Source organism: Ovis aries, chromosome 4 (assembly GCF_016772045.2).
Source record: "Ovis aries strain OAR_USU_Benz2616 breed Rambouillet chromosome 4, ARS-UI_Ramb_v3.0, whole genome shotgun sequence".
Lineage (NCBI taxonomy): Eukaryota > Metazoa > Chordata > Mammalia > Artiodactyla > Bovidae > Ovis > Ovis aries.
The window spans coordinates 114,682,808-114,708,344 of record NC_056057.1 but is presented as its reverse complement, the minus strand read 5'-3'; the positions used below and the strand labels follow the sequence as shown (position 1 = coordinate 114,708,344).

General features: G+C 43.4%; 1 protein-coding gene and 1 pseudogene across 6 annotated transcripts in view; one reads left to right on the top strand and one right to left on the bottom strand.

The window, feature by feature from the left end:
• LOC101105810 (GTPase IMAP family member 4-like) overlaps positions 1-12,168 on the top strand; it is a 52,171-nt gene extending 40,003 nt beyond the window's left edge. For 2 of the 6 annotated variants that reach the window (XM_042249247.1, XM_042249248.1), the window contains exons 2-4: positions 6,404-6,499; positions 7,788-7,841; positions 10,466-12,168. In XM_042249247.1, coding sequence (XP_042105181.1) covers positions 7,802-7,841; positions 10,466-11,376 — 951 coding nt within the window. In that variant the 5' untranslated portion in view covers positions 6,404-6,499; positions 7,788-7,801 and the 3' untranslated portion in view covers positions 11,377-12,168. The other 4 variants (XM_042249244.1, XM_027968988.2, XM_042249245.1 and 1 more) reach the window with 4 other exon arrangements.
• Positions 622-2,672, bottom strand: LOC101122845 (sulfate transporter-like; annotated as a pseudogene).
• Positions 12,169-25,537: the final 13,369 nt, after the last annotated feature.

The window sequence follows — 25,537 nt, the reverse complement described above, 5'->3', positions numbered from 1 at the left end:
GATGTTCTATGGAAGGAATGATGCTAAAGCTAAAACTCCAGTACTTTGGTCATGCGAAGAGTTGACTCATTGGAACAGACTCTGATGCTGGGAGGGATTTGGGGGCAGGAGGAAAAGGGGATGACAGAGGATGAGATGCCTGGATGGCATCACCGACTTGATGGACGTGAGTTTGAGTGAACTCCGGGAGTTGGTGATGGACAGGGAGGCTGGCATGCTGCAGTTCATGGGGTGGCAAAGAGTCAGACACGACTGAGCCACTGAACTGAACTACAGTTCAATTCAACAGATACTCATTTAATTCCATATGTGCAAGAAAGCTGAAAACCTCGGTAGTTTCTTCTTTTTGATTCTGCCTAACTAAAAGCTCTGCTGCATTTATGTACTGACGATGGCCATCAGCTTCAAAGGAACAGTTCTGTCCAGCCAAAAGGCCAACATCTCCCGGGGAGCAGGGGGGTGTGACAATTTCCAGGTCCACGGTACAAAATGCTGCACACCTGAAATTTTAAACAACTGGCTAGACAGTACTCCTCCCTTCCATCTACTCTCAATCACTGGAAAAGCTCAGACCATTAGGAACATACACATCTTTCAAATTTTGAGAGTCTTCTACAAAAGTCATGCCTCACATGCACTGTAAAAGAGATTTTCCTCTTCATTTCTCCAGCACTCTCCCTGGGCCAGGGAGTCCCTCACAGAGGGATTGCACTTAGCCAGCAGAACCTGGATGCCAATGGCCTCATGAACCCTGAGAACTTCTTTCATCATGTGGATCCCTGCTGGATCTAAAAGCTGTGCTGCACAGCAGTCAATCACAATGGTGTGGAATTCTAAGGAGTCATGGGAAAGTCGCACTGAAACTTCATCCTGGATTCCAGTGAGAGCGGCTATTTCCCTTTTGATCTTTTTCTTTGCTACCTTCTTCTGAGCTGCCTATGAAATGATTGGATGGCATCACCGGCTCAACGGACATGAGTTTCAGCAAGCTCTGGGATTTGGTGATGGACAGGGAGGCCTGGCGAGCTGCAGTCCATGAGGTTGCAAAGAGTAGGACGCGACTGAGCGACTGAACTGAACTGAAGTTACTAAGACTGGATTGGGGGATGGGGAAGTTTATAAAGAAGATTTAAAATATTCTCTGTTCATGTAATAGAGAGCGGATTCAAAGTGGACAACCTTGATGGCTGACTTAGCCTGATAGGTCTTGTAGGCAGACATGGATTCAAAGATTTCAGGCTCTTTTGTTGGGCCAAGCAGTGAAGTCTTACTTCTGAGTGTAGAGGATGAGCCAAAACATAGAAAAACCAACCCCAATAAGCAGGCCTATTTCAGTACTTAGTTCAGAGGACATCGCAGTACCAAATGAGATAACTGTATCCATTCAGCTAATTCTCCACATCATCCACGGAATTCTCTAGGCCAGGATACTAGAGTGGGTAGCCATTCCCTTCTCCAGGGGATCTTCCAACCCAGGGATCGAATAGGAGTCTCCTGCATCACAGGAGGATCCTTTACCAGCTGAGCTTCCAGGAAAGCCCCACATCTTGGGCAGATTCTTAAATTTACATAGGGCTCTCCAGAGATCTGGCTTTCCAGGTGGCACTAGTGGTAAAGAATGTGCCTGCCAATGCAGGAGACTTAAGAGACATGGGCTGTATCCCTGGGTCAGGAAGATCCCCTGGAGGAGGGCATGGCAACCCACTCCAGTATTCTTGCCTGAAGAAGTTTCATGGACAGAGAAGCCTGGTAGGCTACAGTCCGTGGGGTCACAAAGAGTCGGACATGACTGAGCTTCTGACACTTTCACTTTCAGTAATGAATGATCCCCGCCATTACTCCAACGGAGTCTGAGTCCAGGGAGATACTTGGCCTGAGATGTATCAGCTGTGAAGGAGGCACAGGTGACAAATCCCCTCAGCAAGGCATCTGAGAGATAGACTGAAACAAAGCCCGCTTGATAGAGCCCATGGCTGCCTGATACACTTCAACCTTCGAGGTTACCGTACTGTCAACTATAATGTCATAGCTACTTGTGTTACATATCTTGCCTGATGTCTGGCTTAATAATGTGCTCCCACCTGAAACCACTCCCAAAGAAGGCGCAACATGGGCAGCGTCATAGACAGTTCCGTACAGTTGTCAGTCAACTACAGCTGACTGATCATAAGGCACAACACTGCAAAATGCCCACAGAGATGTGATGGAGGTCCCCAAAAGGAAGTAAATGAAGCCGACAAAAGATGTGTGTAGACCATGGATATGTTCCTGGCCAGGCGAGAGAGAATAAGCAGTGGGCTGGGGCACCAACAAGATGCCCACAATCAAGACAGACATCACATCCCCTAAAATGTTTTCCTCCAGATTGCATTTTGGGAGCCACTGCAAAACAGGAAGGAAACCAAAAATGATATTTTGGGGTTTGGTTGGATTGCACTGGAAACTGTAGGTTTTGTGACAAATTGCCTGAAGTTAGTATCTGGTTTCTCTTAAGGCTCCAAGTGGGCCCTAGGATGAGGTCTGCTATGATCATTGGTCTCAAATTGCTGAAAGTTGTTATGTGATTCCTCTTCATGCTCCAGGGGGATCCTACATGGAGACCTGCATTGTTTATTTCCTTTAACAGAGTCCTCAGATGAAAGGTTATCTTGGTTTTTATTTTTCAAAGACATTTCTGGAGATAGATGTTCCAGCCTCCCTGAGCAAGAAATCAGATTGGCGAATTCACACAGGAGCTCTTCATTTCTCAATGCAACTGGTGAAGGACCCTCTTCTCACTTTCTACCTTCAGGCCAAGCTAGTTTGAGTGCATTCCTTCTACTTTGGAATAGCTCTCTGTGATTTCTGGGTCAAGAAACTTTTCCCAACTGCTTGATTCTGGGCCACCCACACACAACCTGCCTTCAAGGAGCATCTTCCACCCTGGCGGGACTGAGGGGATAAGGTGCTGTGGGCAGAGGCAGCCTACCTCCAGGCCAGCGTCCCTTTAACCCATCGACCCCTTGCCCACCCATTGCCTGGTCCCTGGAAGAGGAGGGCCCAGCCAGGCAGGGTAGGGGAGTGGCTTGCAGGCACCATCTGAGAGATGCAGAAGGTGACTCTAGAGTGAAAGCCCAGCACGGTGTGTCAATATTTTGTTGAGGACATTTGCATATATGTTCATCAGTGATATTGGCCTATACTTTTCTTTTTGTGTGTTATCTTTTCTGATTTTGATATCAGAGTGATACTGGCCTCAGATGTGAGTTCAGAAGTATTTCTTCCTCTGCAATTTTTTAAAATCATTTGAGAAAGATAACTGTTAACATTTTCATAAATGTTTGGTAGAACTCACTTGTGAAGCCATCTGGTCCTAGACTTTGTTTCTTGGTCTGAATAACACATTCAGTTTCATGATTAGTTATTGTGAAAGTGAAAGTCCCTCGGTTGTATCCGAGTCTTTGTGAACCCATGGACTCTACAGTCCATGGAATTCTCCAGGCCAGAATACTGTAGTGGGTAGCCATTTCCTTTTCCAGGGGATCTTCTCAACCTGGGTCTCCTGCATTGCAGGTGGATTGTTACCAGTATCGCCACCTGTCAAGTGGGAGACTGGGTTAGATTTCACAATAGGGAGACTATAGAACTGGTTATTGGTGTATTCATATATTTGATTTTTTCCTGGTTCACTGTTGGGAGATTGTACCTTTCCTAGAATTTGTCCACTTCTTCCATGTTGTTCATTTTATTGGCAAGATCGTTTTAGCTATCCAGGGTCATTTGTGTTCCCATACAAATAGTAAAATTTTGTGTTCTAATTCTGTGAGAAATGCCATTGGTTACTTGATAGAAATTGCATTGAGTCTGTAGATAACTTTGGATAGTATAGAACAGTATCAAGACAGACATTTTCACAATATTGATTCTTCCAATCCATGAACATATATATATATACAGTTGCCTCTTGCCTCTCTAGGCGGCTCTCTAAGATCAGCAAGTGGGTCTCCCTCAGGCTCCTGTCATATCACTGCTTCTGCACTGGGTCTCAGAGCATGAGAGATTTTGTCCATGCCCTTTGAGAGTGGGCTCTCTGCTTTCCATGCCTTCTCGCTCTCCCATGTGTAAGCCCTGTAGCCTTCAAAGTTGCATGTTTTGGGGCTTCTCAGGTGGCTCAGTTGTAAAGAATCTGCCCACAATGCAGAACACGTGCATTCGATCCCTGGGTCAGGAAGGTCCCCCAGAGCAGGGAATGGTTACCCACTCCAGGATTCTTGCCTGGAGAATCCCATGGACAGAGGAGCCTGGCGGACTACAGTCCATGGGGTCACAAAGAGCCAGACACAACTTAACAATGATATAACAAAGTCAGATATTTTGGTGGCTCACCTTTCTTCTACAGGACCCCCCCTCTCTGGGGAGCCAGAAGTGGGGCCCAATCCCTTGCTCCTTGGGGAAAACCTCTGTTGTTCTGATTATCTTCCCATTTGCAAGTCGCCTACCTAGGGATGTGGGTCTTGACCTTACTCCCTCCTATCTGTCTTGTTGTGGTTCCTTCTTTTTACCTTTAGCTGTGGTAAATCTTTTCTACTACTTCTTAGATCATAGTTATTTTCTAGATGCTTATAATTCTGGCGTGCCCATAGGAGGAGTTGCGCTCAGGGTCTTCCTGCCCTGCCATCTTGGCCAGACTCTGAGCGTCAGCACTCTGATTTTGACCCAGTAGTTTTTTCTCAACTTTCACAGCATGCCCCATCTTGTTTCCCTCCCTTTTGTACTACTCTCTGCATGGCCTAATATGGTAGTGACTAGGCACGTGTGGCCATTCAACTGTAACTTTCAATTAAACAATTTGGAATAAAAAGTAAAATTCAGTTCTTCAATTACACTTCTTACATTTCATGAGCTCAATAACCCATGTGGCTCAGGGCAACCTTACGGAACCACACAAAACAGTTTCATCTTCGCAAAGAGTTCTAACTCTCCTAGATGATCACAGGGGCAGCAGGTCTTTTGCAAGAGTTTGGATGGCTCCGCCCTCACTTCCTGTCTCCTCCTGCCTCCTCCTTTTAATAGCTTTGCATCACCTCCTGGTTCAGCCTTGTCTTCAAAGTAAGAGAAGGGAGCAGGCCCCAGATTTTCTAGGTAAGGGAAGAGGTGTGTTTGTGGGAGTGAGAGGGAGGGAGGGAATTGTGTGATCTGATGGACGGGGACTCCTCCCCTGGATCTATATCTTAAACCTCCTTGCAAACTTGCTCTCAGAATATATTTCTCATTGGGTTTCTCTTTGCTGTTTTAGGCTGTAATCTGTTTTGAAGGCTGAGCCCTACAAATTGATGCCTCTTTCCATGGTGATGGCTCAGAGGATTCTTGTGCAAACAAATGATTCCTCTCACCATTCATAAAATTTATAAGAAAACTTGAAGTTTTCAGGATTAGCATTGACCAAGCAGACAGAATTCATTCTGTGGGAAGCTGGTGGTGAGAAGAGCTCGAGGGGATGTAAGAGGCACAGCTCAGCACTTCCCCTGTTGCAAAACCAGCACACAGAGCAGGACCAGTGAGTCTGTTACCCAGTTAACTCTCTGCTCAGAGCTGCCCCTTTGGACCTGCGTCCTCAGGGACAGCCTCTTCCTGGGCCTCACCTCTAGTTGGAGAAGAGAAGCTTTTAGAAGACAGGAGGAGGGAGACGCCAACCCATATTACTGTCTACCATTCAGGAGGAGCAGGGGACCAACTGATGCCTGTTCCTTAAACAGTAGGAGGAGAATCCAGCCATCTAGTGTCAGTGTGTAGACAACGTCAGTCCTCTGGTTTAGTATCTGAACTAGGATAAACAGAACAGCATTAAAGAATGCTGAAGACAGAGTCCACAGACTGGACAGCAGACTTTAAGAAATAACCCTAACCTTGCGTGTTCCTATTTCGGGTATGTTACTCCTTCTCCTAACATCCACAACCAACATCAGCTTTATGAACAAAGCTTATTCTTTAAAATTCTGTGATTTCACCTCCCAGTTTATAAGAAGCTGTTTCCTACTCTTATTCCTAATCAACTTTCAAAAGAAAGTGTTTCAGATTTGTATTTGATGCATTTCTACCAGATGACTCTATCTTTAGCAAATAGCATTTTCAGCCTGTTCTAGTTAAAATCTGCTCTGCTAAGAATTCTTCAAATGGCTTTCTCCATTGCCCAACCTTAGAATGTAGTGAGAAAATAAAACATCTAAAATGTAATGTCATGTTTCAAGAGCAATGTGTTTTTAATAAGGAAAAGATAAGTTTTTTCACAGTCAGATGCAAGCAAGATATAAAGCTCAGTCACAGAGGAGGCAAGAAACAGTGGGGTATTTTTTAATCAATTAATTTATTAAACAAACATTTTTTGAGATCCATGCTTTGTCCAATACTGTGCTTTTTTCCTCAGGAACAAGGGGGTATGCAAGACACAGACGGTTCACCATCACAAAGCTAGCAGTCTACAAGGAGACAGTAAAAAAAAATCAAACCACTTCCTATCGTGGTATGTATTCTATAGAAACTCTTGGGTGTAGTTAGAACAAAACCTGTCTTGTTGGTTGATGATGTGGGTGGAGAGACCCCTCTGGAGAAATAACAAAACACTGAGGCCTCAGCGCTGAGCAGAAACCAGTTGGCCATTGGGTGGGGGTGGGAGTGCTCTGGGGAGGGGTAAGTGCTCCTCAAAGATCTAGGAGTTGGGGGGAGCTTAGAGGATTCAGGGCACACTGAGGAGGCCAGTATGATTAAAGCTTTTTGAGAGAGAAATTGATCGTGCAAGGCCTTTGGGATCATTCCAAGGGCTTTCAACTATTTGAAAAAAAAAAAAAAAAAAGCAATCCATTAGAAAATCTAAATGAGAAAAAAAGCCAAATATCAAAAAGGCATCTGACTATGTATAGAGAGAGGACCATGGAAATATAATTACCATATATAAAATAAGTAGCCAATGGGAATTTGCTGTATGACTCAGGGACCTGAAAACAGGGCTCAGTAACAACCTAGAGGGGCAGGATGTGGAGGGAGGTGGGAGGGATGTTCAAGTGGGAGCGAACATGGTAAACCTATGACTGATTCATGTTGATGTTTGGTAGAAACCAACCCAATGCTGTAAAGCAATTATCCTTTGATCATAAATTTTAAAAAGGCATCTGACTATTGAGTAGAGGGGGGATTGAAGATACAGTATCATCTGGGAGCCTACTACAGTGCAATCAAACGATAGGATTGGACTCACATGGAGATGGGGAGAAAAGGATAATTTTTCATTTGGGGAATTAAAATCTATAGGATTTGGTGATGGACTGTAAGCAAGTGAGGAAAGAAGTGTTTTAGAGATGACCCCAAGGTTCTTCATGAGCCATTTTGTGATGCCACTTACTGAAATTCGAACCAGGCTGGGGATGAAAGTCAGGGTTTCATGTTGTCCAAATAGGTTTGGGATGCCCACAAAATTGCCAAATGGAGAATCTGACTGGGATAGAAAAGGTTGTAACACTGGGAAGGGTCCAGGCTGCAGACTACATATAAATGGCACTCAGAGTAGTAATTGAATAGAGGAGGGAAGGGCACCCAGAACCAGTGCCAAGGAAGCACCTGAAGCACTAACATCTGTGTAAAGAAGTTTGGCAGTCTGAAAATGAGACTGAGAGCAGAATTAAGTATTGAGAAATAGAAGAGAGATCAACTAGCAAGTTTATGAATAAAGAGAAGATGTTGTTTACAGGAGGTCAATGTTTCCCGTTTGTTCTGCATTTCCCTGACATAACATAGTTCTGTCTCTTTATTCCCAGGAATCCAAACCACAATGGCAGCCCAGTACCTCAGCGACCCCAGGACCAGCCACGGTGAGACGCTGCTTGAGAAGGGCAGCCAGGCTTGGTGGGGAGGGCTGGGACTCTCCTGCCCTGTCATCCAGCCAACCTGTACAAGAGCAAAACATCTTCAACCACATTTCTCAGTTTCCCCTCATTTGCTCTGCTCTCTCACTCTCTCCACCCTCTCTGCATCCTCCTTGTGATGTAGCTTAACAGCGAGCAGGAGGAGAGTTCCAGTACCCTGACTGCTCCCGGGCTTGATGAGGTTTCTTACTTGCTACTTCCTGCCATGTGGGCACACGAATCAGGGGTTGTGGCCTCCCAGGTGGTTTCTCTGCCCCTCTCTTCAGCCCGAGAGGACTGGGAAGAAGGAACATGCGGGTGATCAATGCCTCATTCAGGCCCCCAATTTCCTTGCTCCCGGTGGCCTCCCTCTAAGCAACACACTCAACAGACTGATCACTCCCTTTCTCATATAACCCTCCCTCTACCCCTTTGTCCTAGGAATAGACTCTATCATTTGAGCTTTTGCTGGTTCAGCAAATCACTCTGCAATTTAGGAACCTAAAACAGCAACAATTTACTTGACTCTTAATTTTGAGGGTCACTCATTTGGGCTGTGCTTGGGTCTGGACCCACCTGGCTAATCTCAGCCAGACTGACTCATGTGTGGGTGCTCGGCTGGTGGTTCAGGACGCAACACAAGAATCTTGGATAGCCTCACAGATGTGTCTGGTGGTCAGCAAGCTCTGGGTTGGCCAGGCAGACAGGGTAACAGGGCCTCGTGTCCCTCATCAAGTAGGCTAGTCCAGGGCAGGTGTAGGGTTCCAAAAATCAGAGAGAAGGCCAAGCACAATGTGTCAGTGCTTTCGGATTCTCTGCTTAACCATGTTTCCATGACCCTATGGTCCAAAGCAAGTCACATGGCACAGTCAGACTGAAGGGTTGGAGAAACAGACTCAGCATCCTGATGAGAGGAGCTGAGAATCCACCTTCCCAAGAGGCACGAGTGCAGAGATGGACTCCTTCGTGGCTATGGCTGCCATCTTCAGAGGTTGCCATCCATTCATTATCAGCACTGGCCAATGGTTATGGTGTTGGCACTGGCCTTGGTGCATTTTCACTGTCATGCCATGAATTTCCTACACCCTCTCTCTAAGGCCAACCAATGCCCTGGGATCTCCTTAGGTTGAAGTTTCTACTGTGAAGCTAACTATTAAGAATACTCTGAATTCTTATGTACATTTTGTCTCAGATAAATCTTAGCCATCCCATATCCACTGTTTGCAGCACTGGGAAATTTACTTCTTTTATCCCAGGATTCTGGTTCTGAAATGGGGAAAACTCTGCCTTAGGGATTCAGGGAGCAGCAAACACTTCATCAGAAAGTGTGTGGGAGATGGAGATTAACTACAGATTTTTGTGGACATCACAGGAGGGGTTTTTGCAAGTTCCTGGTCCTATTTGACTGATATTTTTTCAAGGTTAGCCCACCTCACAGAATAGACTGAAAGGAACAAAGCAGAAGTGGAGACACCTGTTAGGAGACTGCTGAGGCAGGGGTGGTGGTGGAATCTGGACTGGAATGATGATCTTCAAACCAGAGACAGGCGAACAGATTTGGAACCAAGAGAACATGCTGATGGGTTGGGTCTGGAAAATGGGGACAGAGGGGAGTCAAGGGTGACTCCTAGCTTTCCAGTCTGAGGACCTGGGTGAATGGTGATGGCTCTGAAAATAAACTGGAGTTGGTAACAGTGTCTATGATGTTGTACATGGGATAATGTAGGCATTGTCTCAAAGCAGAAATGGGTAAATATAACATAGAATTCCTCGTGCAGGAATCAGACCCTTAAGTTCAAGGGCCCGACAGTAAAGTTTGCCTTCTCGGAAAAACAAGCTTTCACGTGTGATTGTCAGTTGCCTTCCCTCTGGTCCTGGGTCTATGCCTGACAAATCCAGAGGACTTTGACATTGCAGAGATATGCAGAGACTTGCTGAATACCAGCACAGAAAGAGCTGGTAGAAGATTTGGTGTTTAAATTCAGGTTTCAATTGTTGTGCTCTACTGCTCTGATATTAACTTTCAACTTTCCTAGGAAGTAGAATATGCATAGTCAATTTTGTGTTACCTCAATATGCATAGTCAATTTTGTGTTACCTCCTATCTTATGAAGAACAGCTACTGGCAGCAACTCAGAGTCCTCTTCTTAATCACACTGTTTCCTCCTCTATGAGCTGTTTGCTTTCACAAGGTCAAAGTAAGAGCTGAAAGGGATCCTGAAAAATATCTGTTTTTATTCCTGTTCAGTTGCTAAGTCATGCCCATGGAGTGCAGCTTGCCAGGTTCCTCTGTCCTCCACTCTCTCCTGGAGTTTGCTCAAATTCATGTCCATTGATTTGGTGATGCTGTCTAGCCATTTTATCCTCTGCCACCCCCTTCTCCTTTTGCCTTCAACCTTTCCCAGCATCAGAATCTTTTCCAGTGAGTCTGCTCTTTGCATCAGGTGGCCAAAGTATTGGAGCTTCAGCTTCAGCATCAGTCTTTTCAATGAATACTCAGGGTTGAATATTTATTCAGTGGGCCAGAGCCTTGCAGGGGAGACATTTGAAGTTCATTCAAACACTGGATCTTCTGTTTCCTTATGTTCCAGGGCTTGCAAACTCCGGAGATTTCCAGCTGAGACTTGTCTTAGTGGGTAAGACTGGGGCAGGAAAAAGTGCAACAGGAAACAACATCCTCAGAAAGAAAGTGTTTCTGTCTAGCTTTTCGGCTGTATCCATCACCAAGCACTGTGAGAAAGGAAGCAGCACCTGGAAGGGGAGAGAAGTTGTCGTCGTGGACACACCTGGCCTTTTTGACACGGAGGCCCCAGATGCTGAGACTGTCAAGGAGATTACCCGCTGCATGGTGCTGACCTCCCCGGGGCCTCATGCTCTGCTCCTGGTCATCCCACTGGGCCGTTACACACCCGAAGGCCAGAAAGCCACAGAGAAGATCCTGACGATGTTTGGAGAGAGTGCTAGGGAACACATGATTCTCTTATTCACCCGGAAAGATGACTTAGATGGCATGGATTTCCGTGATTACTTAAAGCAAGCTCCTACAGCCATCCAAGAGCTGATTCACAAGTTCAGAGGTCGCTACTGTGTTTTCAACAACAAGGCCACAGGAGCTGAGCAGGAGGACCAGAGGGAGCAGCTGCTGACCCTGGTCCAGGATATGGTGGACAAGTGCAAGGGGAGATACTACACGAATAGCCGGTATCAGAAGACCGAGGAGGAGATTCAGAAGCAAACCCAAGTGTTACAAGAATATTACAGAGCAGAGCTTGAGAGAGCGAAAGCTCAGATAAAGCAGGAGTTCGAAGAGGAAATCAGAAAGCTGAAGGATGAACTAGAACAGCAAAAGCGGAAGGTGGAAATGGAAATGCAATTGGCAGAAAGGGAAGCTTACTGGGTTTCAAGGCAGCAAACAGCCAGAGAAGATGTTTTGAGTCAGGATAAGATACTTGAAATCATCCTTAATGTGTTACGAGGTTTTTTTTCTCTGTTTAAGGATTAAACTTCATGAAAATATGTCTATATTTCCTGCATATTTTCGGGTGGTCCTGCCCCATGTAACTCAGAGAATTCTCCTTTTTCTCTGAGACTCTCAGGGCTAAGGAGAGTAAGCTCACTATTGATAATTGGTATATGTTTGATTGATTTAACAGGGAAGGGATAAATTCTCAACTTGTGAAACTCTGAAGCAGAAAGTATTGATGCTCCCTATTTGTGAATTCTTTCTCAGAGACACCAAGACAGAGAATGCAGGAGACCAAAGAAGATGCCCCCGAGCTTTCTCTCTTTATCCCTAGACGAGATTTCTCCTCTAGATTCTTTCTAGATTGGTGGGTGATCTTCCCCTACAGCTTTTCTCACTTATTTTGTCTTTAGATGGCGCTGATCATCTTACCCTTTTAGTTTATTAGAAAGATCGATTCTTTCCTTTAGTTAAGCTTACAGAAGGAGGTACTGATAGAAATCCTTCTAGATGAGTGAAAATTTGTTCACTTACAATTTTACTGAAGGCCTCAAAATGTTCCTTATCAACTGACCATTATGAACAAAGAGTTCTCTGGCAAATAGATTTTTCAGAACTCAACTACTTGAAATGCCAAAAGTCCCAAAAGATATTCAACAGATAAGAGAATAATGCTTGGTGTATTCAGATGTATCTGTAGGAAATCTTCGACCAACAACAACCAGTTTGCTGAATAACCAGTTCTCTCCTTTTCCTGTGAAACTAACAGCTGCCCCATGCAGATGAATTGTTTGCTTATTGTTATTTTAATAAAACTTTTCTGTTCTCTCATATTTGTGCAAATTGAATTCCCCCCCTCCACCGCCCCTTGGAGAGCACCACTACTCCTTCTAAGAACACAGGGATGAATTTCAGCTTTTTTGTGAAAGTCCAAGATGATTTTGGTGTAGGCTTGGTCCACCCTCCAGACATCTCCCATCCCCTTTTTCCCCCAGAAGGTTTGAGCCACATTCTCAACCCCTCTGTCAGTCAAAGTCTACATTCTCCTTGGATTCATCATTATGTACTGGTAGAAATTATGTGTAACCAAGGTTTCTGAGACCACTGTGGCTTTCCTGCTACAAAAATTCTTTTAAATCTATGGATAAAATAGAGACATGCCTGTCACTTTTCTCCTCTTCCAATGGGTCCTCTTCACCTAGTAACTGTAGGCTTTCCCCAAGCACATTCCCATGTTCTTCCAACATGGTCTGGAGGTCACATGTGACCTATGCCAACTCTCCTTGCTTGGTCATCTTAAAATCATCTTCTCCATGCCCTCACTCATTCTGTCCAAAAGAGGACATATGCCTTGCCCTGACTTCCCCCAAACAAACAGGACTATACCTTTAACACAGCTGCTATCTATCTATAGCTGCCTCACTTTGCTGTACTGTAGAAACTAACATACTATTGGAAAGAAACTATTGCTGTTGTTGCTAAAGTGAAGTGAAGTCACTCAGTTGTGTCCAACTCTTTGTGACCCCATGGACTATAGCCTACCATGCTCCTTTGTCCATGGGATTTTCCAGGCAAGAGTACTGGAGTGGGTCACCATGTCCTTCTCCAGAGGATCTTCTTGACCCAGGGATTGAACCCAGGTCTCCCCCATAGTAGGCAGACACTTTACCATCTGAGCCACCCGGGAATTTAGCAAAGACTCAAAGATATGAGAAGCACTTGGCGAAGAAGCACAGGGCTCCAGCAGAGGCGGTCACTCTGAGTGGACAGATTCTGTTTCACTCTGCAGAATGTGGGAGGACTTGGTCTCTACGGTTTTCATCATCAGTGTCTCAATCAAAATTGTTAGGTGTGAATTTAACATGCTATTGTATTACAACTTTATTGTATTACAATAAATACAATATTGCATTAGTAATGTAATATTATAATGTAAATTATAAGAAATTGTTAATTAATAATGTAATATTGTATTTATTATATTAAAACTTGTGTTGTATTGTATTACAACACAAGCAAATATTCAACCAAAGAACCATGCATACCCCTCAAAGAAAATTAAATTCAGGCTTAAGATGAAAAAAGAAAACAAGCTAGCTGCAGTGGTAATTTTCAGTATAAATACATTCAGTTATTCTTGTTCTTGCATCCCAGGTTAATGCTGTAGATGACACAAAGAAAATCGTTCTGCTATTTATTTCCCATCTCATTACTTTAATCATTTCATCAAAATAATGTGAACATGGGTACATGAATACTTGTTTTGTAATAAGAATGTGCAGTGTAAATGTCCCTGAGACACATCCAAGAATGGATTGAAATATATTCAATGTAATTATTCGCCATACTTTAGCACTCACTTTCTTTGAGACTGGAATGAAAACTGACCTTTCCCAATCCTGTGGGGATCGCTGAGTTCTCCAGATTTGCTGGCACACTGAGTGCAGCACATTAACAGCATCATCTTTCAGAATTTTAAAGAGTTCGGCCAGAATTCTATCACCTCCACTAGCTTTACTAATTACCAAGGATTTGGCTCCCTTCCCTGATACATAAGGCATGTGACTTTTTAAAAAGATATGCATGATATATATACACATATATAATAAATATATAATAATATTTACAATTTTCCATGCTGGGTTTACAAAAAGCAGAGGAACCAGATATCAAATTGCCAACATCCGTTGGATCATAGAGAAAGCAAGGGAGTTCAAGAAAAACATCTAATTCTGCTTCATTGACTATGGTGAAGACTTTGTGTGGATCACAACAAACTGTGATCTTCAAGAGTTGGGAATACCAGACATCCTCACCTGTCTCCTGAGAAATCTGTTTGCAGGTCAGGAAGCAGCAGTTAGAACCTTGCATGGAACAACAGACTGGTTCAAAATTGGGAAATGAGTATGACAAGGCTGTATACTGTCACCCTGTTTACTTTACTTATATGTGGAGAACATCATGAGAAATGCTGGGCTGGATGAAGCACAAGCTGGAATCAAGATTGCCAAGAAAATATCAATCACCTCAGATAAGCAGATGATGCCACCCTTATGCCAGAAATCAAAGAGGAACTAAACAGCCTCTTGATGAGAGTAAAAGAGGAGAGTGAAAAAGCTGGCTTAAAACTCAACATTCAAAATACAAAGATCATGGCATCTGGTCCCATCACTTCATCTCAAGTAGAAAGGGAAAAAGTAGAAACAGTGACACATTTTCTTTTCTTGGGCTCCAAAATTACTGTGGATGATGACTGCAGCCATGAAATTAGAAGATGCGTGCTCCATGGAAGCAAAGGTATGACAAATCTAGACAGTGTATTAAACAGCAAAGATATCACTTTGCCAACAAAGGTCTGTATAGAGAAAGCTATGAGTTTTCCAGTAGTCATGTATGGATGTGAGAGTTGGACTGTAAAGAAGGCTGATCACAAAAGAATTGATGCTTTTGAACTGTGGTGTTGGAGAAGACTCTTGAGAGACCCTTGGGCTACACAGAGATCACATCAGTCAAACCTAAAGGAAAACAGCCTGAATATTCTTTGGAAGGACTGATGCTGAAGCTGAAGGGCCAATACTTTGGCCACCTGTTGCGAAGAACTGACTCATTAGAAAAGAGCCTGATGCTGGGAAAGATTGAAGGCAGGAGGAGAAGGGAACAACAAAGGATGAGATGGTTGCATGGCATCACTCACTCAATGGACATGAGTTTGAGCAAGCTCCAGGAGAAGGTGAAGGACAGGGAAGCCTGGTGTGCTGCAGTCCATGGGGTGCAAAGAGTTGGACATGACTGAACAGCTATACACACACACACATACACATTTGTGCTTAGTCGCTCAATCATGTCCAGCTCTTTGGGACCCCATGGACTGTAGCCCACCAGGCTCCTCTGTCCATGAAGATTATCCAGGCAAGAATACTGACATGGGTGGCCATGCCCCTCTCCAATATACACAAACACACATATATCAATATAGATAGATAGATAGATAGATAATATATGTATATTATTAATGCAGCAGAAGAGTCTCCCACTCCGGTGTCTGTCTTTTTTTTTTTTTTTTTTTTTTTTTACCAATTTACTGATGCTGTGTGGTAAGTCATTTCCAAACAATAATAAAGGCATTCAGCCTGGTCAGTTCAGTTCAGTTGCTCAGTCGTGTCCAACCCTTTGCAATCACATGGACTGCAGCATGTCAGCCTTCCCTGTCCATCACCAACCTCTGAAGTTTGCTCAAACACATGTCCATCGAGTCAGTGATGCCATCCAACCACCTCATCCTCTGTTGTCTTCTTCTCCTCCTGTGTTCAATCTTTCCATGCAACAGGGTCTTTTCCAATGAGTCAGTTCTTCACATTAGGTGGCCAAAGTATTGGAGTTTCAGCTTCAGCTTCAGGCCTTCCAATGAATATTCAGCACTGATTTCCTTTAGGATGGACTGGTTGGATCTCCTTGCAGTCAAAGAGACTCTCAAGAGTCTTCTCCAACACCATAGTTCAAAAACATCAATTCTTCAGCACTCAGCTTTCTTTACAGTCCAACTCTCACATCCATACATGACTACTGGAAAAACAAAAGCTTTCACTAGATGAACCTTTGACAGCAAAGTAATGTCTCTGCTTTCTAATATGCTGTCCAGGTTGGTCATAGCTTTTCTTTCAAGGAGCAAGTATCTCTTAATTTCATGGCTGCAGTCACCATCTACAGTGATTTTGGAGCCCAAAAATAAAATCATCACTGTTTCCATTGTTTCCCCATCTATTTGCCATGAAGTGATAGGACTGGAAACCATGATCTTAGTTTTCTGAATGTTAAGTTTTAGGTCAACTTTTTCACTCTCCTCTTTCACTTTCATCAAGAGGCTCTTTAGTTCTTCTTCACTTTCTACCATAAGGGTGGTGTCATCTGCGTATCTGAGGTTATTGATATTTCTCCCAGCAATCTTGACTCCAGCTGTGCTTCATCCAGCCCAGCATTTCTCATGATGTGCATTGCATAGAAGTTAACTAAGCAGGGTAACAATATACAGCCTTGAGGTACTCCTTTTCCTATTTGGAACCAGTCTATTGTTCCATGTCCAGTTCTAGCTGTTGCTTCCTGACCTGCATACAGGTTTCTCAAGAGGCAGGTCAGGTGGTCTGGTATTCCAATTTCTTGAAGTATTTCCCACTTCTTGAAGTATTTCCCACAGTTTGTTGTGATCCACACAATCAAAGGCTTTGGTGTAGTCAATAGGGTAGAAGTAGATGTTTTTCTGGAACCCTCTTGCTTTTTTGATGATCCGATGGATGTTGACAATTTGATTTCTGCTTCCTCTGCCTTTTCTAAAACCAGCTTGAACATCTGTATGTTCACAGTTCACATACTATTGAAGCCTCGCTTGGAGGATTTTGAGCATTACTTTACTAGCATGTGAGATGAGTACAATTGTGCAGTAGTTTTAACATTCTTTGGCATTGCCTCTCTTTGGGATTGGGATGAAAATTGACCTTTTCCAGTCTTGTGGCCAATGCTGAGTTTTCAAAATTTGCTGGCATATTGAGTGCAGCACTTTCAAAGCATCATTTTTTAAGATTTGAAATAGCTCAACTGGAATCCCATCACTTCCAAAGCAAAAATACCCAATTGTGGATGTGACTCGTGATGCAAGTAAAGTCCAATGCTGTAAAGAGCAATGTTGCATAGGAACATAGAATGTTAGATCCAGAATCAAGGCAAATTAGAAGTGTTCAAACAGGAGATCACAACAGTGAACACTGACATTTTAGGAATCAGAGAACTAAAATGGACTGGAATGGGGGAATTTAACTCAGATGACCATTATATCTACTACTGTGGACAAGAATTTCTTATAAGAAATGCAGCAGCCATCATAGGATAAAAAAGTGAGTCTGAAATGCAGTACTTGGATGCCATCTCAAAAATGACAGAATGATCTCTGTTTGTTTCCTTAGCAAACCATTCAATATCACAGTAACCCAAGTCTATGCCCTGACCAGTAACACTGAAGAAGCTGAAGTTGAATGGTTCTATGAAGGCCTACAAGACCGTCTAGAATTAACACCCAAAAAAGATGTAATTTTCATTATAGGGGACTAGAATGCAAAAGCAGGAAGTCAAAAGATACCTGGAGTAACAGGCAAATTTGGCCTGGGAGTACAGAATGAAGCAAGTCAAAGACTAACAGTTTTTCCAAGAGTACGCACTGGTCATAGTAAACACCCTCTTCCAACAACACAAGAGAAGACTCTACACATGGACATCACCAGATGGTCAATACTGAAATCAGATTGATTATATTCTTTGCAACCAAAGATGGAGAAGCTGAAATGGAGAAGCAAGACACAGAGCTGACTGTGGCTCAGATCATGAACTCCTTATTGCCAAATTCAGGTTCAAATTGAAGAAAGTAGGGGAAGCCACTAGACCATTCAGGCAGGTAAATTAATTCTTTAAGTCCTAGGCTGCCAGTTAGTAGAATGAGAACTGTAGAACTGGAAGCTCTCTAGAGAAGATGTTGTCCAACCCCCTCATTTTGCAGCTCAAGTGACAGAGGCTTAAAGCAGTCATGACTTGCACAAGCACGGTTGGTTCTGCCCCTCTTACTTTAACCTCTGGCAAGTCCTTAACCACATCTGGATTTCTGCTGCCTCCTCTGTAAAATGAACTGGTGATCATCACAGCTAACAACTTCCAGGTGCTTCCTGTGTGCCCAACACTGTCCTGAGTACTTTAAGTGAGTACTTTTCTAATTCTCCCAACTTTCCAGAAATTATGATTGATTACCTTCTATTACAGAAGGAAATATAAAAACATAGAAAGCTTAAATAACTTGCTCGAGATAAGACAATTAGGAAATTTTGCAAAGCTGATCTAGTAACCCAGGAAGAACTGCCTCCCAAATCCTCAAATTCCAATTCTTAGATTTCTTCTAAGAAAACCGGTTCTGCTCTTGAGCATCACAGGGAAGAGTAGCCCATGTGGCATATGCTGAGGGCAGTAGTGCCCATTGCCTCCCAGGGTAGAAGACAGACAGATTAATACTATGCACTGTGATTAGTGCAATAGAAGAATGAAGCTTATTTCCTTCTCTCAAAAGTTTTGGAAGTTTGTGCCTGTTCATCTTTTTATTGACGTTGATTGGTTGTTTGCACTGGCTGGTAGGTTTTATACTAGACACTGAGAATCTAGAGATAAGGAAAACAAAGTCCCTTTTGAGACTGACTTCGTTCATTTAGCATAATGATTTGGGGAGTCATTCAAGTTGTATGTGCCAAGAGCTTGTTCTCCTTTATTGCTACATAGTGTTCCATCTTACTGATGTATCCCAGCTTCTCACTTCTCCTTCACTTATGATGAAGAAGGTGCCATGGTCCAGGCGCAGATTGGAAAAGAATTTCCAGACATGAGACAGAATGAAAGGGAAATGAAGTTTATTAGAGTGGGAGACGCTGTTACAACAGCGGGCCAGCTCGAGGCAAAACTGATGTTAAACAGGGGTCCTTAGTCTGCTTTTATACCCAGAGTGCAAGGAGTGGGATAGGGGTCATTTGCTGACTGGATGAGTCACATATACTGGGTTGGGGGGAAGAGTAAGGCAAATGCCTTCTCCCTATGGGGTAGGAAGGGAGACAGGTTATACTGCTCAGGAGGACCTGAAATCCATTAATAGTTTCAACACGGGGGAGGGAAGGATGATAAGGGTCTGGTTTTCTGTTCCTGCATTCCAAGACCCGCCTTGGTTTTATCTGCTCTGTTGTCCTTGGGTCACCAGAGAAAGCTCAGCTTCTCTGTACACCAACGCTGAGTCAAATCTTGGAGACAGAGTTTTGGGTAGAAAAGGAGCGTTTCATTGCTTTGCCAGGCAAATGGGGACACAGTGGGCTCATGCTTTCAAAGCCCTCTATCCCCACTTGGGGAAGACAGTGAGAAGTTTTATTGTCCAAAGAGGGTGTGATCAGCTCTTGGATGGTCTTCTGATGGCTTGGTGGTGAGGTAAGCAAGAGTCAGTATCATCATCCTTCAGGTCCAACTGGTCTAGGGTCTACAAGCTGTGGGGAGCATACCATGGTTAATTGTTAACTGCTGCCACCAGGAGTGGTTTCAGTACCTGTAAACAAACACAAAGGCGTTACTGTGTGTATCCTTTGATGGGGAAGCAAGACCTTACCCCAAGGCTCCTCTTGACTATTTCTCTGGTTTCCCAATTCCTTCCTTCCCTAATTGACAACTGCTTGAATCTGCCCACTGGAGCTCAGGGAAGGTCATGGAGGCTGAGTGAAGGCTGTTTCCTGTGATCAGAGAAAGAGGGGACACAAAGGCCTTGGGCCCAGGAGCCCCACAGAGCCGTGCATGCCTCCATGTATTCTTATGCCCCTAATTGATTGCTCTTTGTTTGCTAAAACCTCCATTATACCACTGAATAGAAGTGCATGGGAACGCTTGCTTTCTCCCTGGAAATGTCTTCATTTGTGCATGTGTGTGTCCGCTCAGTTGTGTCAGACTCTTTGAAATCCTATGGACTGCAGCCCACCAGGCTCCTCTGTCCATGTAATTTTCCAGGCAAGCACACTTGGGTGGGTTGTCATTTCCTACTCCAAAGGATCTTCCCGACCAGATATCACACCCACCCTGAGTGTTTCCCAATTAGGCAAGTAAGATAGCAGCTGAACTCCAGCAGGGTATTACAAGTATTTGTGTTTGCGTGTGGTGTGTAATCATATTAAGCGAGTATCCCACGATCACTATTTTCTTGGGGGTTTTATCATGAATGACTATTGAATTTTATTAAAGACTTTTAAAGAATCATCCATGAAAATAATTGAGTGAATGACATTAACAGATTTCCCAATATTCAACCAACCTCTGTTTTCTATCCCTCTTGGTCATGAAGTATCACATTCTTAATGGTGGTGTTGGCACCTATTTGCTAATACATAAAGTTTTGTCTTTTGTACTTGTACTTGCTTTTAATTTACCTTACTTTACTTTTTGCAGGTTTTGTTTTTTAAGTGAGAATTTATTTTCTTTCTTGTGAAAGTGAAAGTGAAAGTAGGTCACTCGTATCCAACTCTTTGCAACTCCATGGACTGTATAGTCCATGGAATTCTCCAGGCCAGAATGCTGAAGTAGATAGCCTTTCCCTTCTCCAGGGCATTTTCCCAACCCAGGGATTGAACCCAGGTCTCCCAACATTGCAGGCAGATTCTTTACTAGCTGAGCCAGCAGGGAAGCCCTTTCTTTCTTTTACTTTTATTGAAAAAGTTTTTGGTGCAATGCATTTTTCTCTGGTCACTTCTTTCAATGAAGCCTAAGCTTCTGATATTTAGTGTTTTCATTATTATGATCTTTAAGAAATTCTAAAGAGTCAGTTTGTATTTTTGTTTTCAACCAGAGTTGTTTAACACAATGCGCCATTTTAGTTTCCAGATGGAAGCACATTTTCCTAGAAGTAATTTCTGCTTTTGTCTCATTATGATCAGAAAATGAAGAAGAATAAAGAGCCTCGATGAAAAGTGAAAGAAAAGTGTGAAAAAGTTGGCTTAAAACTTAACCTTCAAACAACTAAGATCATGGCAACCAGTCCCATCACTTCATGGCAAATAGGTGGGCAAACAGTGACAGCATTGTTTTGGGGAGCTTCAAAATCACTGCAGATGGTGACTGCAGTCATGAAATTAAGAGATGCTTGCTCCTTGGAAGAAAAGTTATGGCCAACCTAGACAGCATATTAAAAAGCAGAGACATTACTTTGCCAACAAAGGTCCATCTAGTCAAAGCTCTGGTTTTTCCAGTAGTCATGTATGGATGTGAGATTAGGACTATAAAGAAAGCTGAGTGCCAAAGAATTGATGCTTTTGTATTTGGTGTTGGAGAAGACTCTTGAGAGTCTTTTGGGTTACAAGAAGATCAAACCAGTTCATCCTAAAGGAAATCAGTCCTGAATATTCATTGGAAGGCCTGAAGCTAAAGGTGAAACTCCAATATTTTGGCCACCTGATGCAAAGAATTGACTCGTTTGAAAAGATTCTGATGCTGGGAAAGACTGAAGGCAGGAGGAGAAGGGGACCACAGAGAATGAGATGGTTGGATAGCATCATCGACTCGATGGACATGAGTTTGAGCAAACATCAGGAGTTGGTGATGGACAGGGAAGCCTGGCATGCTGCAGTCCATGGGATTGCAAAGAGCTGGACATGACTGAGCAACTGAACTGAACTGAACTTTTCTTAAGCTTCATATTGTTGATATAGGATTTGTGATAAAAGATAATGAGATGGGAAAATGTTGTTTAGGTTTAATTCTTCTTGAGGTAATAGTTGCCTGTACAAACCTGAAGTTTTGAACAAGTGTATGGAAATGAGTCCTCTGAGACTATAAGTCAATCACTCCCTGCGGAACAATTTCGAATCCACTGGAAATGGCCTCTGTGGCAAATTAAACATATATTATGTTTAGGGAATAGAGAGAAAAAGTATATGTTTCCATTGTCTCAAATTTCATAATCTTTCCTAGGTCTTATCCATTATTTCCAGAGAAAACACAGAATTAAATGTTTGCTCTCATGTAAAAACCAGTCCAATCTGATGTATTAAAGAGCCCCTTTAGGGACTTCCCTCGTGGTCCAGTTAATAAGACTTTGCCTTCCAATGCAGGTGGTGGGGGGTTGATCCCTGGCCGGGGAGCTAAAGATCCCACATGACTTGCAGCCCCAAAACCAAAACATAAAAGAAAAGCAATACTGTAACAAATTCAGTAAAGACTTAGGGAAGGAAAAAAAAAAAGAAATGGCCCCTTTAGATACAGTCCAGTCTCCATGTAGGCGACTCAGACAGTTTCTGCAACCATTGTATTTATTTCCTCCCATGGACTTTCAACACCTTATGTGACACTGGTTTGTGGAGAAAGATGGAGTTCTCCAGGCTCCCCTGGTGGTGCCGGTGGTAAAGAATCTGCCTGTCAATGCAGGAGATATAGATTCGATCCCCGGGTTGGGAAGATTCCCTGGAGAAGGAAATGGAAACCCACTTCAGTATTCTTACCTGGGAAATTCCATGGACGTAAGGCTACAGTCCATAGAATCACAGAGTCGGACACAACTGAACACGCACACATGCACGTGCATATGGGGTCTCCAGCCTCAGCCTCTGTCTCCCCTACTTGCTGGGTGATGTCTCATGTCTGTCAAGCCTCTGAAGGCCTGCTGGTCCCCAACAAGAAAGTCCACAAGCTGGTGTAAAGGCACCAAGTGAGTTGATTTCCCACTCCAGGCAGTGCCCTTTCAGGGGCTCCTCAACTGACTTGACCACAGCTCCAGATGGTCTACGTTCTCTGTGGCTGGTCAGGCAGTGGCTCTTATTCAGCCCTGGAATATCAGCTAGAGGGTGATATTTCATGTGGTTGCAGGAAATACAACTTTATTAAAGTAGCTTAACAAAGGGTTCAATTTTGATACAAGGAGTTTACAGCTGGTACTCCAGGGCTGAGGTAACTATCCAAAGAACTTGATTTTTTTTCTTCCACCCGTTATGGTATCTTTTGTCCCCAGTGGCAAGATGGCCACTTCAGCTTCAGCCTCAGCTCAGAACTGCAAGCAGAAAGAACAGACACAAGAAGGAAGACAGGATGGCACTTCTACTGCAAAAGCAAAGCCAACCCACAGGGCTTCTTCTACCACCTCCTGGTCATATGCTTACCCCAGCTATGAGAAACACAGTACAACTCAGTATTTCACATGGGTCCGTTGCTGTGATAAGCAAAACTGTAGTTTTGTTAGTAATGAGGGGGGGGGACAAATGCTAGTGAGCTGATGTCCAGCAGCACCTGCCATATGAGCTGGGGTGAACTTGCCACACACTCCTCACTCTAGAGAGACCTCATTCTCAACGGTATGGTGGATTCTTTTGACGATTCCCAACCAAAATTTCCTACAGTCCTAAACTCTTCCTCATTCTATACATGAACCAAGGAAGGGTCAAGAAAATAGAACCTCAGTGCCTGAGTCTGGTTCCAAAAAATACAGTCTTATAACATACTAAATATCCTACAGATAAACTTTGGAATAAACTACAAAGAACAAATACTAGAAAGTACTGGGGAGCCACCAAAGCAGATAGAAAAGGAAAGTATTTCCATCCTTGAAACAAGAACATAAGGTGACATCCATGTTTGAAAGTTTTTTCCAGAGGGCACTCCCCAGACCACAATGCAAGAAGTGACCAGAACTTCACTATCAAATATACCTCTTGTTTCCTGAACCTGGAGAGAAAAGCTTAGGACCACATCTGATTGCTTTATTCCTCTGCCTTCCTGCTTCCTTTCCCCTAGAAGAGGAGAGACTGTTCTCAACTCTAATTAGCTGGACTTCTATTGTGTAAGATGTTATTGTCTAGTGACTAAACCTTTTTTGGAAAATTGGAGAAGTGATAGGATATGGACAATCCATTTGTTGACAAGGCTGTCATCTTTTGAAAAAATCTATTAATATTTTTTTAAAATAGTGGAAACTGATTATTCAGATTTTTCCATATTTTGTGAAGCATTAGCATGCATCATTGAAACAGCAAGAGAGTTTCAGAAAATATCTATTTCTGCTTTATTGACTATCCCAAAGGCTTTGACTATGTGGATCACAATAAACTGTGGAAAATTCTGAAAGAGATGGGAATATCAGACCACCTGACCTGCCTCTTGAGAAACTTCTATGCAGGTCAGGAAGCAACAGTTAGAACTGGACATGGAACAACAGACTGGTTCCAAATAGGAAAAGGAGTACGTCAAGGCTGTATATTGTCACCCTGCTATTTAACTTCTATGCAGAGAGCATCATGAAAGACCCTGGGCTGGAGGAAGCACAAGCTGGAATCAAGATTGCCGGGAGAAATATCAATAACCTCAGATATGCAGATGACACCACCCTTATGGCAGAAAGTGAAGAAGAACTAAAGAGCCTCTTGTTGAAAGTGAAAGAGGAGAGTGAAAAAGTTGGCTTAAAGCTCAACATTCAGAAAATGGAGATCATGGCATCCGGTCCCATCACTTCATGGCAAATAGATGGGGAAACACTGGTAACTGTGGCTGACATTATTTTTCTGGGCTCCAAAATCACTGCAGATGGTGATTGCAACAATGAAATAAAAAGATGCTTACTCCTAAGAAGGAAAGTCATGACCAACCTAGACAGCATATTAGAAAGCAGAGATATTACTTTGCCAACAAAGGTCTGTCTAGTCAAGGCTATGGTTTTTCCAGTGGTCATGTATGGATGTGAGAGTTTGACTATAAAGAAAGCTGAGCACCGAAGAATTGACGGTTTTGAACTGTGGTGTTGGAGAAGACTCTTGAGAGTCCCTTGGACTGCAAGGAGATTGAACCAGTCCTTCCTAAAGGTGATCAGTCCTGGGTGTTCATTGGAAGAACTGATGTTGAAGCTGAAGCACCAACACTTTGGGCACCTGATGCAGAGAGCTGACTCATTTGAAAAGACCCTAATGCTGAGAAAGATTGAGGGCAGGAGGAGAAGGGGATGACAGAGGATGAGATGGTTTGGTGGCATCACCTATTCAATGGACATGGGTTTGGGTGGACTCCAGGAGTTGGTAATGGACAGGGAGGCCTGGTGTGCTGTGGTTCATGGGATCGCAGAGAGTCAGACACGACTGAGCCACTGAACTGAACTAAACTGAGCATGCATCAGAGTCACCTGGAAGACTTGTTAACATACAAAGTTACTGAATGAGTAGACCTGAGAATTTGCACGCCTAACAGTTCCCTGGCATTGCCAATGTGGCTGGTTCTCGACTGATTTGAGAGTGATTGCACTGGAGCAGATACCCTGTGTCTGACAAAGAAAGGGATAGTGGCTTCAAATTTTTTGAAGGCATTTCCTCTGCTCCAAGTATTACCAGCTAGATCAAGGGTGCCAAAGACCCTTCTCCCCTCCAGGATTCTGAAGGAAAAGTATACATACAAAGAACTGAATCTAATAAAGCAAAACACCATACCGTTACCCATATCCTAGGACTCCTAAGTAAAGATGAAGTGGAGATCAAACAGGGACCAGAACCCACAGTTAGAGTCCTCCTTCTCCTGGAAATGGAAGAGAGCCCAATTCAGTCCTGTTCAGTCACTCAGCCATGTCCAACTCTTTGCAACCCCATGGACTGCAGCACAGCAGGCATCCCTGTCCATCACCAACACC